The following is a 16,018-nucleotide window of genomic DNA, read 5'->3' on the forward strand; positions in this document are numbered from 1 at the left end:
AAAAACAAAAACATATATATATTATATATATATAGATTTATGTTTATAAGTGTTTTTGCCTGCTTTCATCTATGTGTACCATATGAATGCCTGGGGTTTGCAGAGGTGAGAAATCATTGTATCCCCCAAAACTAGAGTTATGGTCTTTGAGCCACCACAGGTGCTGGGAACTGAACCCAGATCCTTTGCAAGAGCAACAAGTGGTCTTAACCTCTGATCCATCTATCTTGTCCCATTGTGTCTGTTTCTTATTTCCTTTCTCTTTAGTTTTTTGAAACAGGGTTTCTCTGTGTAGCCCTGGCTGTCCTGGAGCTCACTATGTAGACCAGGGTGGCCTTGAACTCAGTGATCTGCCTGCCTCTGCTTCCTAAGTGTTAGAATTAAAGGCATGTGCCACCATGCTCACTTGTGTTTGTTTCTTTTAAAGGCGATTTGAATGTTACAGCTGTAACTCAAAAGATCATCTTGCATTGTCTGAGATACTGTTATTTTCCCAGTTCCTTCTCCTTTCCCTTGGATGAGAAAAATCCTGTACCTTAAAAACTGTACTTTTCACAGGGTGCAGTGGTGCATGTGTTTAATCCCAGCACTGGGAAGGCAGGACAGGCTGATTTCTGGGTGTGAGGTCAGCCTGGACTTCACAGAGAGTTCCAGAACAGCCAGGGCTACATAGAAAGACCCTGTCTCAAAAAGAAAAAAAAAATGGTCTTTTTTCCTATAGTATATTTAATACATGGGATGCCATATGTTGCTATAGCTAGTATCTTGAGCATTTTATTTCTTTTTAAAAATATGTTTTAATGTTTTATTTCTGTTTTTTTTAAATGTATGGCAGAGGCATGAATGTGTGTGTGTGTGTGTGTGTGTGTGTGTGTGTGTGTGTGTGTGTGTGTTCATGTGCATGCCTGTGAGTACTAATGTTCATGGATGCCAGAGGCATCTTTTCCCTGAATTATGGGCAGTTGGAAGCCACACAGCATGGGTGCTGGGAAATGAACTTAGGTCCTTTGGAAGAGAGTTCAAGCTCTTAACCACTGAGCCATCTCTGCATCCCTAGTATCTTGAACATTTATGTGAGTTAAAAACAGCATATTCATTTTCACTAAGCTACATTAATTTACAAAGGCATTAACTCTCAGTCATTAATGAATGTGAAATTTAAAACTATATTGGAATTGTAGCAGATGTCAATTTAGCATACTTTCTACTAAATATTCAGCACTTCTTCCCAGTTTAAACCACATGGTTCCTTGGTAATTGTTTTAAAGCCAGTTCCTTGTTCATTTAAAGCACACACACAGATTTCACTAAATTGTTGGCATGTTTTCCGGGAAGGGTTCTAAAGTTAAGCTAATGTATGCTTTTTGTACTGAGCTAGTCTCCCTACAAGACAAACTGCTGATGTGTGTGAGTGACCATTCCCATTTAGCCTCCCAGTTATTCTGAAATGCTCTTACCCTGGATCCTAAGCTGTACCTGTGTGTTCTACTTCAGATAAGCTGCCATGAGGTGTGTGTGGAATATATCAAGCTTCTTAATTGTCTGCTGTACAGCCACCACGAGATTTTCCAGGGTGGCCACTGACCTTGGTGCAAGTACATGGCATTAGGCATTAGAAGCTACTGCTTCCAAATGTTCTTCTAGTGTTTCCTCTTTAAAAAATTAATAAGGTGTATGCTTATACAGAGGCAGCATAGCACACCTGATTTTAAGATGCTAACAGCAACAGTGTTGTGTAGGAGTTAAGAACACGGACTCGGGAACACAAATGTTTCAATTCAGAAAACAGCTTGCCATGTATTGGCTATGCTTTTCTCATTGTTAGAACGGACATAATCATCTAAGCTAGGCATGACAGTGTTCTCCTGAAGCCCTGTAATCTAGAGGTAACAGCAGGAGGATCAAAAGTCAACATTATTCTTGACTACATAGTGAGTTTGAGGCCAACCTGAGCTACGTTAAGACCCTGTCTCAAAAAAATCAAAAGAATTCACGGCTAGCATATGGCTTCTTGGATAAAGTACTTGCTGTACAGGTGTGAAGACTGGAGTTCAGATCCCCAGAACCCACATAAAAGCCAATGGGACATGGCATGTTTCCAGTGATTTCAGCTTTAGAATAAGCTTAAGTCCTAGACTGCAGGATGGGCAGTTCTGGTTTCAACTGAGAGACCTTGCCTCAATGAGTAAGCTAGAGAGGAATTGAAGAAGACTCCTGAAGCCAACCTAAGGCTTTTGCACACAGCATACAAATGCTTGTGTGCCTACAGGCACATATGCATACCAGGCTGCAGCCCTCCTGGGAGTGTTGAGGTCCATATATGTTCTTGTGCATGTATATAGATAGGATGCATGAGCATGAATAGAAGCAATGTCATTGTGTGCTGATGGAGTAGCTCTGCTGGTAGCAATGCATGACCAGCTTGTAGTGGCCCACACCTATATTCTCAGCATTGGAGACTTAAAGGCGGGAGCATCAGAATTTCAAGGGCATCCTTGCAAGTTTAAGACCAGCCTAATATAAACAAATTTTTTTCCATTAAGGTGGCATAGTACGTTATACACTTCTTCTTCTTCTTCTTCTTCTTCTTCTTCTTCTTCTTCTTCTTCTTCTTCTTCTTCTTCTTCTTCTTCTTCTTCTTCATCATCATCATTGAGTTTTCCAGACAGGTTTTCTCTGTGTATCCCTTGCTGTCCTGGAATTTACTCTATAGATTAGGTTGGCCTAGGACACAGAGAGATTCGCCTGTCTCTGCCTCCTGAGTGCTGGGATTAAAGGCATGTGCCACCACCACCCTACTATAATACACTTTTTCTAAGAAATATTATATTAAAAAAGAAATGTATTTAGTTTAAATTGGATTCAGTAAATCAGAGAGAGAGGGAAGGAGTGGGGATGAGAGAATATGAGAACAGGAATGGGCATTAGTTAGGTATTTAGGAGTTGCTTCAGTTTGTTTTTTAAGGCAGGGTCTCACTGTGTATCCGGAGCTGATCTGGAACTTGTGATAGCCTTGTTTTAGCTTCTGGAATGTGGAGATTTACAGGCATGTGCCAGCATCACCAGTAGTTCAGCTATTTACATGCTATTTTTGTTTTGTTTTGAGACGTGATCTCTTGTTGCCTAGACTAGCCTAAAAGTTGATATATATCTAAGGATTACTTTGGGTTTTGGATCTTCCTACCTCTAGCTCCTGAGTGCCAGGAATCATAGTTGTGAGCCACCGCATCAGGTATATATGGTGATAGGGATTTAAGGTCTTCATGATAAGCAAACATACCAACTGAGCTACATCCTTAAATCCAAGGTTGTAGTTTTTGAAAGTTTGAATTTCATTTTTTTTTAAGTGGGTGTCAGTATGTATGTGTGTTCAGGCATGTTTAAGAGGGCATGTATGTGTGCTTGCATGTGGAGGCTAGAGGAAGATAGCAGTAACCTTTGCAGCCCCCACCTTTGCTCTGCTCTGGTAGGGTAGCTTGAGTGTTTATGTCTGAGTTTTCTGAAGCTGACTTTTTTTTTTTATGTATATTGGTGTATTGCCTGCATGTATGTCTGTATCAGGATGTCAGATTCTCTGGAACTGGAGTTAACAGTTGTGAGCTATCATATGGGTGCTGGGAATTGAACCAGGGTCCTCTGGATGAGCAACCAGTGCTCTTAACTGTTGAGCCGTCTTTCCAGTCCCTCAGCTTACTTCTTAGGGCCTGAGTATTGGGGAATTTGCTGGGATTTTATTTGGGCATTGCCTCAGTAATGCTTGTGCATGTTTAGGGAAGGAAGATTGTTTTGCTTTTGTACTGTCCCCAGTGTTTGAAACTACAAGAGTTGTTTGTAAACCTATTGCTTTTTTATTGTAACACACTGGCAGGGTTTTATTGAGCTAAAAATACTTCCCTGCAATATTTACATTAAACTCCAAGTTGACAGTTTCAGAAAGTATTCGTAAGAAACTAGTAATATTTACTGCCTCCTGTGGAAAGGAAAGAGGCTTGAATATATAAATATTCCAAAACAATAGATGTGGAGTCTTTAATTTTGAACCATGTTGACAATATCAGATATTCAAAAGTATGTATATATTGTTGGAATATTCAGAAACTTAACAGATGGAATTCTATGTGAAGTTTTAAAAATATGTCATTTCAGTAGCTTGTTTTTCTTTTTTCTTTTTGTTTCTTTTCTTTCTTTAGCACCAGGGAACCTTTATTACTGAGCATATTTATAAAGAGCTTTCTGAAATTCTTCCCTGTCTCTCTTTCCTCCTTTTATTTTAAACAATTAAAGAGAGGAGTAGGAACTGAGAGAATAAAAGATCAGAGTTCTCCATCGATATCGGATTAAAGTTAACTTTTAAAAACTATGTTCCTGCTGGGCATTGGTGGCACACACCTATAATCCCAGCACTTGGGAGGCAGAGGCAGGTGGATCTCTATGAGTTCGAAGCTAGCCTGGTCTACAGAGCGAGTTCCAGGACAACCTCCAAAGCAATACAGAGAAATCCTGTCTCGAGAAGAAAAAAAAAAGCAAAACAAAAAGCCTGTGTTCTTGATTTTTTTCTGAATTTCTTTTTAAAACTGTCTTACATCAGTGGCATATTGTAAGACTTGGATTATTATCTCTGAACATTAGTACTTTCCATACTAAGGAGGCTATGCCAGGAGATTTCAAGTGTGAGGCCAGCCTAGGCTACATAGCAAGTTCCAGGCCACTGTAGGCTATACAGCTAGAATCTGTCTCAAAGCCTCCAAATCATCATTGGCATCATAATGTTAATTAATTAATTAACTAATAAAATTAAAGTTTCTTCTGTCTATGTTATTAGAAATTCTGAGGCATCTGGCTTAAACAATCAGGAAATGGTGAGTATATATTGTAAAGTTGCTTGGGTTTTTTTGTTTGTTTGTTTGTTTGTTTTTTCTAGACAGGGTTTCTCTGTGTAGCTTTGGAGCCTATCCTGGCACTCGCTCTGGAGACCAGGCTGGCCTCGAACTCACAGAGATTCGCATGCCTCTGCCTTCCGAGTGCTGGGATTAAAGGCGTGCGCCACCAACACCCAGCATAAAGTTGCTTTTATCATTTGGCTTTGCTTCATGATAGAGGCAGTGCTCCATATATAGACCATGTTTAGTCAGGCAAGAATGCTTGTCCAGACTGGTTCTGGGCTTTCGGAGCCAGTCATTACTAAAAGGAGTGGGGTTGCTGCTGTTACTGGATTAGGGTAATGAGGGTTGGGCCCTGGAGCTGGAGTCAAGTCTAGAAAGTGAGTGATGCTGCATGGAGGGTGGGAAGGAGGAGTTTGAGGAGTTACCTGTCTTTCTGTACATTCTCAAATAATATATGTGCAATGGACTCCTGCATTTCTAATAACTTTGAGTGCTGTGACTGCTGGATAAAAGGTACAGAAGGAAGTTGGGTGGGGGCATTCTTTACTGTTCTGTACTATGTATAGATCCCAGAACCCAAAAACAATTTATTTGTTTACTTATATAGCATCATATGTAGACTAGTTGGCTTCAGATTTTCTAGGTAGCCAAGGATGACTGTGAACTCCTCTCTGATTTTCCTTGTTTACACCTCCCAAGTACTAGGATTATAGGTGTGACCATGCTTAGTTAATTTATATTTTTAAAAAATTTGAAAGGAAAAAAAATGGGACCAAGGGCTTGCCTGGCTTTAAACCCTGAGTTTGATCCAGCGCCACATAAAGCTAGTGCGGTGATGCAGGCCTGTAATCCAGCACTGGGGCGGTAGAGGCAGTGAGATCAGAAACTACTGGGATTCATACTGAGTTTGTGACCAACCTGAGATACAGGGGACCTTATCTCAAAAAAACAAAAACAAACAAAAAAAAGTAGAACACAAGAAAAAAAATAATCAAAGGACAGTTGCTATAGTAACCATCTTTGCCTTGGTTAAAGACAGTTGCTATAGTAACCATCCTTGCCTTGGAACATGTTTTTTTCTACCACATTGCTTCCTTTCTCTTCTGTCATAGTGTAGAATTAACCCACCATTTCCTTTTAAAAGCCTAATATGGGGCCAGAAAGGTTAAAGCAGTTAAAGCACTTGCTGCTTTCCCAGAGGACCTGGGTTCAGTTCCCAGCACCCATGACATGGTTTATAACCATATTAGATTCCAGTTCCAGGGAATCCAATGCCCCCTTCTGGTCGCTGAGGGCACTTCACACATACAGACAAAACACATAAAAATAAAAAATAAAGTTTTTTTTTTTTTAACAGAATAAAAGCCTAATGTGTGCTGGGCAGTGGTGGCGCACACCTTTAATCCCAGCACTTGGGAGGCAGAGGCAGGAGGATCTCTGTGAATCTGGGGCCAGCCTGGTCTACAAAGTGAGTTTCAGGATAGCCAGGGATACACAGAGAAGCCCTGTCTTGAAAAACCAAAAAAAAAAAAAAAAAAAAAAAAGCCTGATGCAAACATTCAAATACATATGAATATTTATATATAATGTATATTTTAGCAGGTAGCAGATATGAATTTCACAGGCAGTGAGTTTCAGTAAGATAAGATCTCAGGTCTCTTGTAGCTCACATTTGTTGTATAGCCAAGGATGTCTTCCTGATTTCCTGATTCTACCTCCCAAGTGTTAGGATTATAGGACTGTGCCACCATATCCTGGACATGTTGCTAATTTTTTTTTACACAATGGTGATTTGCAGAAGATGCCCTCTAGCACTCTGTAGTTGGTAAGGTTTGTTGTTGGTGTACTAAGTTATAAATTATGTAGCTCTGGTTGGCCTAGAACTCGCCAATGTGATGGGCTAGAGAGATGGCTCATCTCTTCCAAAGGTCCTGAGTTCAATTCCCAGCAACCACATGGTGACTCCCTACTATTTGTAGTGGGATCTGATGCCCTCTTCTGACATACATGTGTACAGCACTCATACATAAATAAATATTTTTTTAAAAAATTATCAGAAGGCAATTTGGCAGCATGTCCATTTAGTAAAGAGCAGCAGCAGGTTCCCCCTAGGGCCAAGAGCTCCTCAGCCATGGGCTTTTACCAAGGTTAAAATATTATGGATGAGTTCCCTCCTGTAGATCAAACACACTACATTCTATTCTGACACAGGAGTACTAGGACAGGCATTGCCAAGTCTCTACTGTTTCTTTTATTTTCTAATTTTAAAAATTATTTTACATTTTATATGAATGATTATCATTTTGCCTGTATATTTCTATGTGCACAGGTACATGCTGGGTGTTGGTGGAGGCTAAAGAGGGTGTTGAATCCCCGGAACTGTAGTTACAGATGGCTATGTGTCTCCATGTGGGTGCTAAGAATCGAATGCAGGTCCTTTGGAAAAGCAGCTAGTGTGTCTAACCAATGAGCCATCTCTCCAGCCCTTCCACTGTTTCTTGATCAGAACTAAGTGAATTATGGATCAAGATGAGCTAGTAACTGTCTGAATAGTTAGGGCTGAATTGAAATTGGTTTGGCTGCCTGCTGCATCCTGTGGCTCATGGACAAAGCAGCTTCCTTTGAGTGAAGAAAAATTGTGTGTTTTTTAAATTGTACTTACTATTTGTGTGTGTGTGTGTGTGTGTGTGTGTGTGTGTGTGAGAGAGAGAGAGAGAGAGAGAGAGAGAGAGAGAGAGAGAGAGAGAGAGAGAGTATGTACACACATGGCACAGAATGTGTATAGATATCAGAGGACAACTAGGGGAGTTGGTTTTATACTCTGATGTGTAGGTCCTGGAGATTGAACTCTGATCTTAAGTTTTGGTGGCAGGAGCCCTTACCTGCTGAGCTATCTCACTGGCCCACAGGAAATGTTTTTAGCCAATCAGATTATCACAATGTTGTTCACTTCAGTGCTTTCCCCTATGTAAGACAGGCTACAATATTCATTGGTGAAAATGCCATGGAAAAAGTCCTGACGGCCGGATGTGGTGGACTATGTCTATAATGCTTGGAAGATATAGGCAAGAAAAGGAAAAGTTCTCTTCCAGCCTCCAGGACATTGTAAATTTGAAGTCCTCCTAGGCTCCATGAGAATCCTGTATTGAAAAAGAAGAAAGAAAAGAACATGAAAGCAAAAAGTACCCACATTTCCTGGCTTGAATTTGTTCTACATGCAAGCTACTGTAGAGAAGCCATTCAGATCGGTGGTTAAGAGTGGTGGTGCATGCCTTTAATCCTAGCACTCTGGAGGCAGAGGCAGGCAGATCTCTGTGAGTTCGAAACCAGCCTGGTCTACTTCTAGGTCCTAGTTCTAGGACAGCCAAGGCTACAGAAAAAAAACTCTGTCTTGGGGTGTCGGGGTGGGGGGTACATATTTTCTGAAGCCAGGTTGTCTATGTTCTTATCCCTATTCCTAACGTTTAGGAGCTACTACCGTCTGAAGGCATTTCTCCAGGATTCTCCCCTGCGAGCATCTGTCTTACTAGTTTGCCACAGCGCTACAACAAGTGACTGAACAGTACAATTATACTGTTTTATAATCTCAAATGTCAGAAGTCCAGGATGGACATCCTGGGCTCAAACTAGAGTGTAAATGGAGTGCATATCCACTGGGAGCTCTGGAAAGAGGTGCTTGCTTCCTTTTAACAGTTTCTTGAGCTTACTACCTACAATCTTTGGTGCACGTTATGATGATAGCAAGGGTAACCTTGGCGGGTTCCATGGCAGGTGAGGTTGACCGAGGCACGGGACAAACATGCCAGGCAGACATGAGCTTAAGTGAGAAGTTTTATTAGAAAGGAGAGGGAGGGGGGAGGAAAGAGAAAAGAGGCAAAGAGACACAGAGAGAGGACAGAAGAGAAGATGGAGACGGGAAAAGTCGGGTCTGCCCCGGGGGAACGCAGGAGGTGGGGAGATTGGAAAGGAGCTAAGTGGGCAGAGGTCTTTCTTTAAAAGTGGTCCTTTGTACCTGCGTGGAGACTATGCAACCATGGAACCCTGGGCTGACCAGGGTACTGCCTGAGTGCATTCTGCAGGTGACCGAGCAGGCCTGCATAATGCCTGAGCCCTTACGTATGTGTCCCCCTCCCCCCTTTTTTAATTTCTGTTTATGTATATGTCCATATATGTGTATAACCACTTACATGTGTTTGCCGAGGCCAGAAGTTGGGAATCCATCAGAGTTAGAGTTACAGGTGCTTGTGAGCTGCCCCGAATGGGTACTGATAACCAAACTCAGTTCTCTGGAAAAGCAGCGTCTTTGGTAGGGTTTCTGTTGCTGTGATAAACCAAAAGCAACTTGGAGAGAAACGCGTTTAATTCATTTTATAGCCTGTATTTCACTGACCAGCGAGGTCACGGCAGGAACCTGAAGGCAGGAGCTGACACAGAGGCCGTGGAGGAATGCTGCTTACTGCCTTGCTCCTCCTGGTTTCCCCATTCTTTTAGCACCCAGGACCATCTACCTAGAGGTGGCACCACAGTGGGTGGGTGGAAGGCTTCCACATCAATCATTAATAAAGAAAATGCCCTACAGACTTGCCTATAGGCCAATCAGATTTTTGTTCCCAGATAACTAACTTGTGACAAGTTGACAACAGCCTACCCAGGATAAGCCGAAAGTACTTCTAACTGCTGAGCCAGTATGTCCCTTTCTTAGAAAGCCTGAAGTATATCTCCCCACTTCCCAAGGTTCCCCCCACCCCCAGCTTCTGCTTTTAAACACACTTGTGATTATGCTGGCTTTACTCAGATAATCTAGGATAATCTTCCTATTTTAAGGTCAGTTTTAAATTAGGTTGATTAGCAAGCAGCCTTCATTCCATCTGTAGCCTCAGGTCCCCTTTTGTCATGTAAACTAACCTGTTCTCAGGTCCCAGGATTAAGCCATGAACATTTTAGGGGGATTGTTTTTTCCCTAGATATCTCTATTTAAATTGAAAGTTGCATGAGGCAGCTGGGGACAGGAGAAGGTTTGTGTTTGAACTCAAAGGGACTGCTGAGGATATGTGCCTGCCCATGCTTTCTAATATTCTCATTAGTATAAAATATTATGGTAAATTCTGTGTTAAGAGTGATGTGGTGAAAGTCAACTGAGTTTTCCTTACATCACGAAAGGGAACAGATTAAAATATTAGAGAAGATCTATTTCAGTTATTTCATTCCAAAACATTATAGGACCATTTATTGGTCTTTCAGAGAAAACCACAGGACAGGCAAGTTGACAAATCTGCAGGGGCTGCCCCAGGAGCAGACAGGGAAGAGAGAGAGAAAGCCATGGCTTTTGCAATGGATCTTGGGAAACCCCAGCATGGCAGAAGTAGCTGTACTGGTAGTAGCATCAGAGAAAGAGTGAAAAAGCCCAGGGAAGTGTGGCCAGGAGCCAGCATTTGAAAGAAGAGGACTGAATGACCCAGAAAAAGTGCTGGCCCCAGGCATCACATAATGGAAGCTAGGAGGCATCTACCCCTGTTTTTTTGTTTGTTTGTTTGACTCAGTTGCACTTTTAGAGAAGCTATGAGTTTAATTTTGATTTTTCTGTCTTTATTACAGAGTTTTATACCTGTGGATGTTGCTGCTGACATGGAGAGGATTGAGGAACAATTTGCTAATCTGCATATTGTTAAGCGTTCCTCAGAACCGAAAGAGCCCACTTACCTGCTTGGGATAGACACATCAAAGACTGTCCAAGCAGAAAAAAGGAGCTTGGTTGCGGTTCTGTGTTCAAATGCATCGATAAGAATATATGATAAAGAGACACTAAATGTACTACGAGAATTTAGTGGCTCTCCCGGACTCCTTAATGGAGTCAGATTTGGGAATTCCTGTGACAATGTCTATTCTGCAAGTACAGATGGCACTGTCAAATGTTGGGATGCTCGAGTAGCTAGTGAAAAGCCTATGCAGTTGTTCAAAGGTTACCCCTCCAATAGTTTCATCAGTTTTGATGTGAACTGCAAAGATCATATCATTAGTGCTGGTACAGAAAAGGTTGATGATGATGCATTGTTGGTATTCTGGGATGCAAGGACCGCATCTCAGGATCTGTCTACCAGAGACCCACTTGGTGCCTATTCAGAGACGCACAGTGATGACATCACTCAAGTACGTTTCCATCCCAGCAATCCCAACATGGTTGTCTCTGGTTCAACTGATGGCCTGGTAAATGTGTTTGATATCAGCGTGGATAATGAAGATGATGCGTTGGTTGCGACCTGTAACTCCATTTCATCAGTGAGCTGTATTGGTTGGTCTGGAAGAGATTATAAACAGATTTACTGCATGACACACGATGAGGGATTTTGTTGGTGGGATCTTAATCATTTGGATACTGATGAACCAATCACATGTTTGAACATCCAGGATGTGAGAGAAGTAACTGATGGAAAGGAAGGTCACTTGGACTATCTGATTGGTGGCCTGTATCATGAAAAGATTGACAGACTGTTTGTTATTGGAGGAACCAACACAGGAAAGATTCACTTAATGAGCTGCACCTCCTCAGGACTGACTCATGTGACCAGCCTTCAGGGGGGGCATGCAGCCACTGTTCGTTCTTTCTGTTGGAACATGCCCGAGGACTCTTTGCTGACTGGAGGAGAAGATGCACAGTTGTTGCTTTGGAAACCTGGAGCTATGCAGAAGACCTTCACAAAGAAAGACAGCTTGAAAATAGCATCCTCTGTGCAGCAGCGAGTTCGAGTTCACAGCAGTGATTCTTATAAGAGAAGGAAACAGCAGTGATGTCCTGCTGGGAATTTGCAAGCTCTTCCGGTTTCAAATCACTTTTACTACCCACAGCAAATGTTTTTAAAGCTTACCTGCAAAAACAGCAATTAGCCAACAATCCCAGACAAATATTGAGAATGATTTAACCTGGGTCCAGACATACTCTATAATATTTTTAAAGCCTCCAGCTGAGTATAAAAATCAGTGACTTGACAGGGAAATTACAAGCCTCATTTTGAAACCATCTGTTGAGTTAGTAAATGTTGGGTTTGAAGAAATGTCTCCGAAAAGGTCTCTTCCATAGATAACTGGGGAGACAATGAAACGGCTGGTTTGGGCTGTGTTTTTTAAGCTCAGACTTCATTATGTTTGAAATTATCTTCATTGTTTATGCAATATCAGACTGTTTAGTAATTTGAGGGGCTTTTGCTTGCTCATCACACCTCCTCGGTCACCTCAGAGCATTAAGTAAGCATTCTAGTGAGTCTAAACAGACTTTTATTTTTTTAGGAATGAAGTATAGTATTTTCCCAAAATGAGAAAAATATATTTAGTAAATACTTGCATCTGTAGTTTAATACACTCTATTTACACTTGGGTACCAAGTGTAATAGTACCTGACACCAGGCACTCTGCTGATGAAAAAGAAATTACCTTGCTAGATTCGTTTTGAGACTTAGAGTAAGATAGAGAAATGAAAATACAAGAACAGGGCTGTTCTCTTTCAAAATAGCCTTTCAAAAATATGATTAAATTTTCTTATTTCACCCATAACTTTAAACTTGAAGCTTTATTTACTGTCAATTTGTGTTGTGTGTGTGTGTGTGTGTGTGTGTGTGTGTGTGTGTGTGTGTGTGTGTGTAGATCAGAGGACAACTTAAAACTCAGTACTTCTACCATGTGGGTCCCAGGGATAAAACTCAACTCCTTAGTTTTCTTAGCAGATGCCTTTACCTACTAAGCTGCCTTGGGGCAGGGTAGCATTTACTGCTAATTTTGTCATTCTTCCTTTAAAAAATATTTTTGCAAAGTACCTTAATAAAAGAAGCTAATACTTCTTTTGGTGGGAGGGGAGAGTTGAAACAGGGTTTTTCTGTGTAGCCCTGGCTGTCCTGGAACTCTCTCTGTAGACCAGGCTGGCCTTGAACTCCTGAGTGCCTAAAGGCATGCACTACCACTACCCAGCAGAAATTAATACTTACAAAGTTTAAGTGTCTTGTCTTATACTTAAAGGTAAGAATATCTTTTTGTAGACACTAGAAACATGGTCATGAAAAAGATGTTTTGTTTTTTTTTTTAAGAAACTTTTATAATTCTCTTTTAAAGGTTTATATTTATTATTTTTTAAAATGTGTATATGTGTGCGTGACATATGTGTCATGTGTCTGTAGAGGCCAGAAGTATGACAGTAGCCAAGATAGACAGACACACCAGCCACAGTCAAGAAGAGGTAGCAGCATTGCTTTTTCCTTGGTCCTCTTCGCGCTGGGGTCACCTCCTACCCTAAGGTGCCACTCACTGTGGGGAAGGTCTTCTGTCCTCTGTTAATGCTTCCCAGAATGCCCTCACAGACCTGTCTTAGCTGATTCCAGATCCCATAAGGTGCTAAGAGTGAGCATCACAGCCTGGAGCATTCATTATTCCTTACAGTAACAGAGGGCACATCACTGTCCGTAGTCCCTTTCTCTAGAGTAGCACACCGGCATTTCTTACTAATCTCTGAACTATATATCCAGCAACCTTAACCAGTTCTCCCTCTCCATTTTAAGTGGGTAACTTGATGGTATGCAAATTATATCTCACAGTTTTTGAAGAAAAGATACTAGATGTCTTAGTTACTATTCTATTGCTATGAAGTAACAACATGACTAGGATTACTTATAGAAGAAAACGTGTAATTTGCTTGCAGTTTCAGAGAGTGAGTCTATGACCATCGTGGCAAAGCGAGTGGCAACAGACAGGCAGGTATGGTGCTGGAGCAGTAGCTAAGAGCTTACATCTTATCTACAAGCTTGAGGCAGAGAGAAAGATACTGGACCTAGCATGGGCTTTTAAAACCTCAAAGACCACCACTGGTGACATACCTCTCCAACAAGGCTGAACCTTCTAATCCTTAAAACAGTTTCACCAACTAGGGACCAAGCATTCAAATATATGAGCCTTTGGCACCATTTTCATTCAGACCACCACACCAGGGAAGGCAGAGTTGATAACTGATAAGATGGAATTTAAGGCTGTTTTGATTTCAAAACTAGGTAGACATTGGAAAGGGATCTACTGTTTAGAATGTATGATATCTACAGTTAAAATACTAGATAACCAAGCCCATTGAATTTTTGTATTAAAAACATGACCCATGTTGGGCAGTGGTGGTGTATGCCTTTAATTCTGGCATTCAGGAGGCAGAGGCAGATGGATCTCTGAGTTCAATGCCAGCCTGATTTACAGAGTGAGTTCCAGGACAGCCAGAGCTTTTATACAGAGAAACTTTGTCTCCAAACAAAAACAATAAACAAAAAACCATGACCCAGTATATCTCAAGAATGTCAGGGTAAGAGTAGAAAGTCAATGGCAGTGATGGACAGAAAAGAAAGAACCCAAAGTGTTCTTAATACAGAAAAACCTTTGAGCCATCTTGGTGGGTCACGACCCTCTGGGGGTGTCAAAGACCCTTTCATAAGGTTCACTTAAGACCATTGAAACACAGATATTTGCATTTCCATTCATAACAGTAGCAAAATTACAGTTATGAAGTAGCAATGAAATAGTTTTATGGTTGGGGCTCACCGCAGCATGAGGAACTGTATTAGAGAGTCATAGCATTAGGAAGGTTGAGAAACATGGCACTATATAAATGAGGCTAGTCTCAAACTTGCCTCTGCCTTCTGGTTGTGATTACAGGCGTGTGCCATGGCACCAGACTTAATCCTTTTTCTTTTTTTTAAAATCTTGTTTGGTTATACTGAGTTTATTGAATTTGTAAGTTAACGTGGATCTGAGAATGTGAGAGGTGGCTTTGCCAATGAACTAAACTAAGTCAATTGAATAATAAAAAGGCAGAACACAGTGCTGATTGTGACAACGATGGGTTCTGTGGAAGATCTGTCAAATAGACAGCAAAAATCTCAGATTCTCTGTTTACTTTTGAAAAATAGTTTTATTGGTTGGGTGGTGGTGGTGCACACCTCTTATCCCAGCACTCCAGAGGCAGAGGCAGGTGGATCTCTGTGAATTTGAGGCCAGCCTCGTCTTCAAAATGAGTTCTAGAACAGGCTCCAAAGCTACAGAGAAGCCTGTCTCAATGTGCGTGCGCGTGTTTGTGTGTAATTATTTTATGTGTGCAATGCATGTTTTGCCTGCATATGTGCCTGTGTACAATGTGGTCAACTGGTGCCTAAGAAGACCAGAAGAGGGGATTAGATTCCGTTGGAACTGGAGTCACCATGTGGGGGCTGGGACTTGAACCTGGATTCTCTGGAAGAAAATCCGAGCTCTTAACCACTGAGCCATTTCTCCTGTCCCTCTTGCTTGCTTTTCTAGGAGTTGCACTTTATATTTTCTGTTTATCTGCACTAAAACTTATGTTTAAGAAATTAAGCACAAGCCAGGTGGTACACAACTTTAATCCCAGCACTTGGGAGGCAGAGGCAGGCGGATCTCTGTTGATTTTGAGGCCAGCCTGGTCTGAGTTCCTAGACAGCCAAGGCTACACAGAGAAAAAAATTAACTTTGCAGGAGTGGGAAGGAGTGGAGACAGAGGAGGGTTCTACGTACCTACCCTGCTGCTTGACAAGTGTCTTCCAGATTTCTTCAAATAATCCCAGCAAGTGTCATGTCATTTAAGTGAGAAAACTAGAACCTGGAAAGGTCAAGTTGATTTTTATTTTGGGGACAGGGTCTCATGTAGCCCATGCTAGCCTACAGCTCAGTATTGTAGTAAAGGAGGACCTTGAACTCTTGATCCTCTAACCTTCACCTGTGGTATTGGGATTACAGCTATTCACCACCATCCTCAATCTTGAGGGTTGCTAGGAATTGAACCCAGGGCTTTGAGCATGCTAAATATGCACTGAATCAACTGAGCTACATCCATAGCCCCAAAAGTTTTTATATATTTATGTGTATGTATTTATATGCATGTATATATGTATGTATGGGGAACATATTGGGTGTCATGAAGCAAGGTGTCTCACTGAACCTAGAGCTTACCAATTCAGCTAAACTGGTTGACTAGCAATCTCTAGTATACCTATCTCCACCTCCCTGGTGCTGGGGTTATTACAAATGTGTGTTCCATACCAGGCTCTTAACCACTGAGCCATCTCCCCTCTTGATAAAGTCTGACTTATTCAATTTGTTTTATT

General features: G+C 41.4%; 1 protein-coding gene across 2 annotated transcripts in view; it reads left to right on the forward strand.

The window, feature by feature from the left end:
• The window catches only part of Wdr89 (WD repeat domain 89), a 37,650-nt gene extending 25,217 nt beyond the window's left edge, over positions 1-12,433 (forward strand). For both annotated transcript variants that reach the window (XM_027418262.2, XM_027418263.2), the window contains exon 2: positions 10,479-12,433. In XM_027418262.2, the coding sequence (XP_027274063.1) occupies positions 10,479-11,669 (1,191 nt within the window). In that variant the 3' untranslated portion in view covers positions 11,670-12,433. The remainder of the gene's footprint in view (positions 1-10,478) is intronic.
• Positions 12,434-16,018: the final 3,585 nt, after the last annotated feature.

This window comes from Cricetulus griseus, chromosome 5 (genome assembly GCF_003668045.3).
Source record: "Cricetulus griseus strain 17A/GY chromosome 5, alternate assembly CriGri-PICRH-1.0, whole genome shotgun sequence".
In the NCBI taxonomy this organism is placed as follows: domain Eukaryota; kingdom Metazoa; phylum Chordata; class Mammalia; order Rodentia; family Cricetidae; genus Cricetulus; species Cricetulus griseus.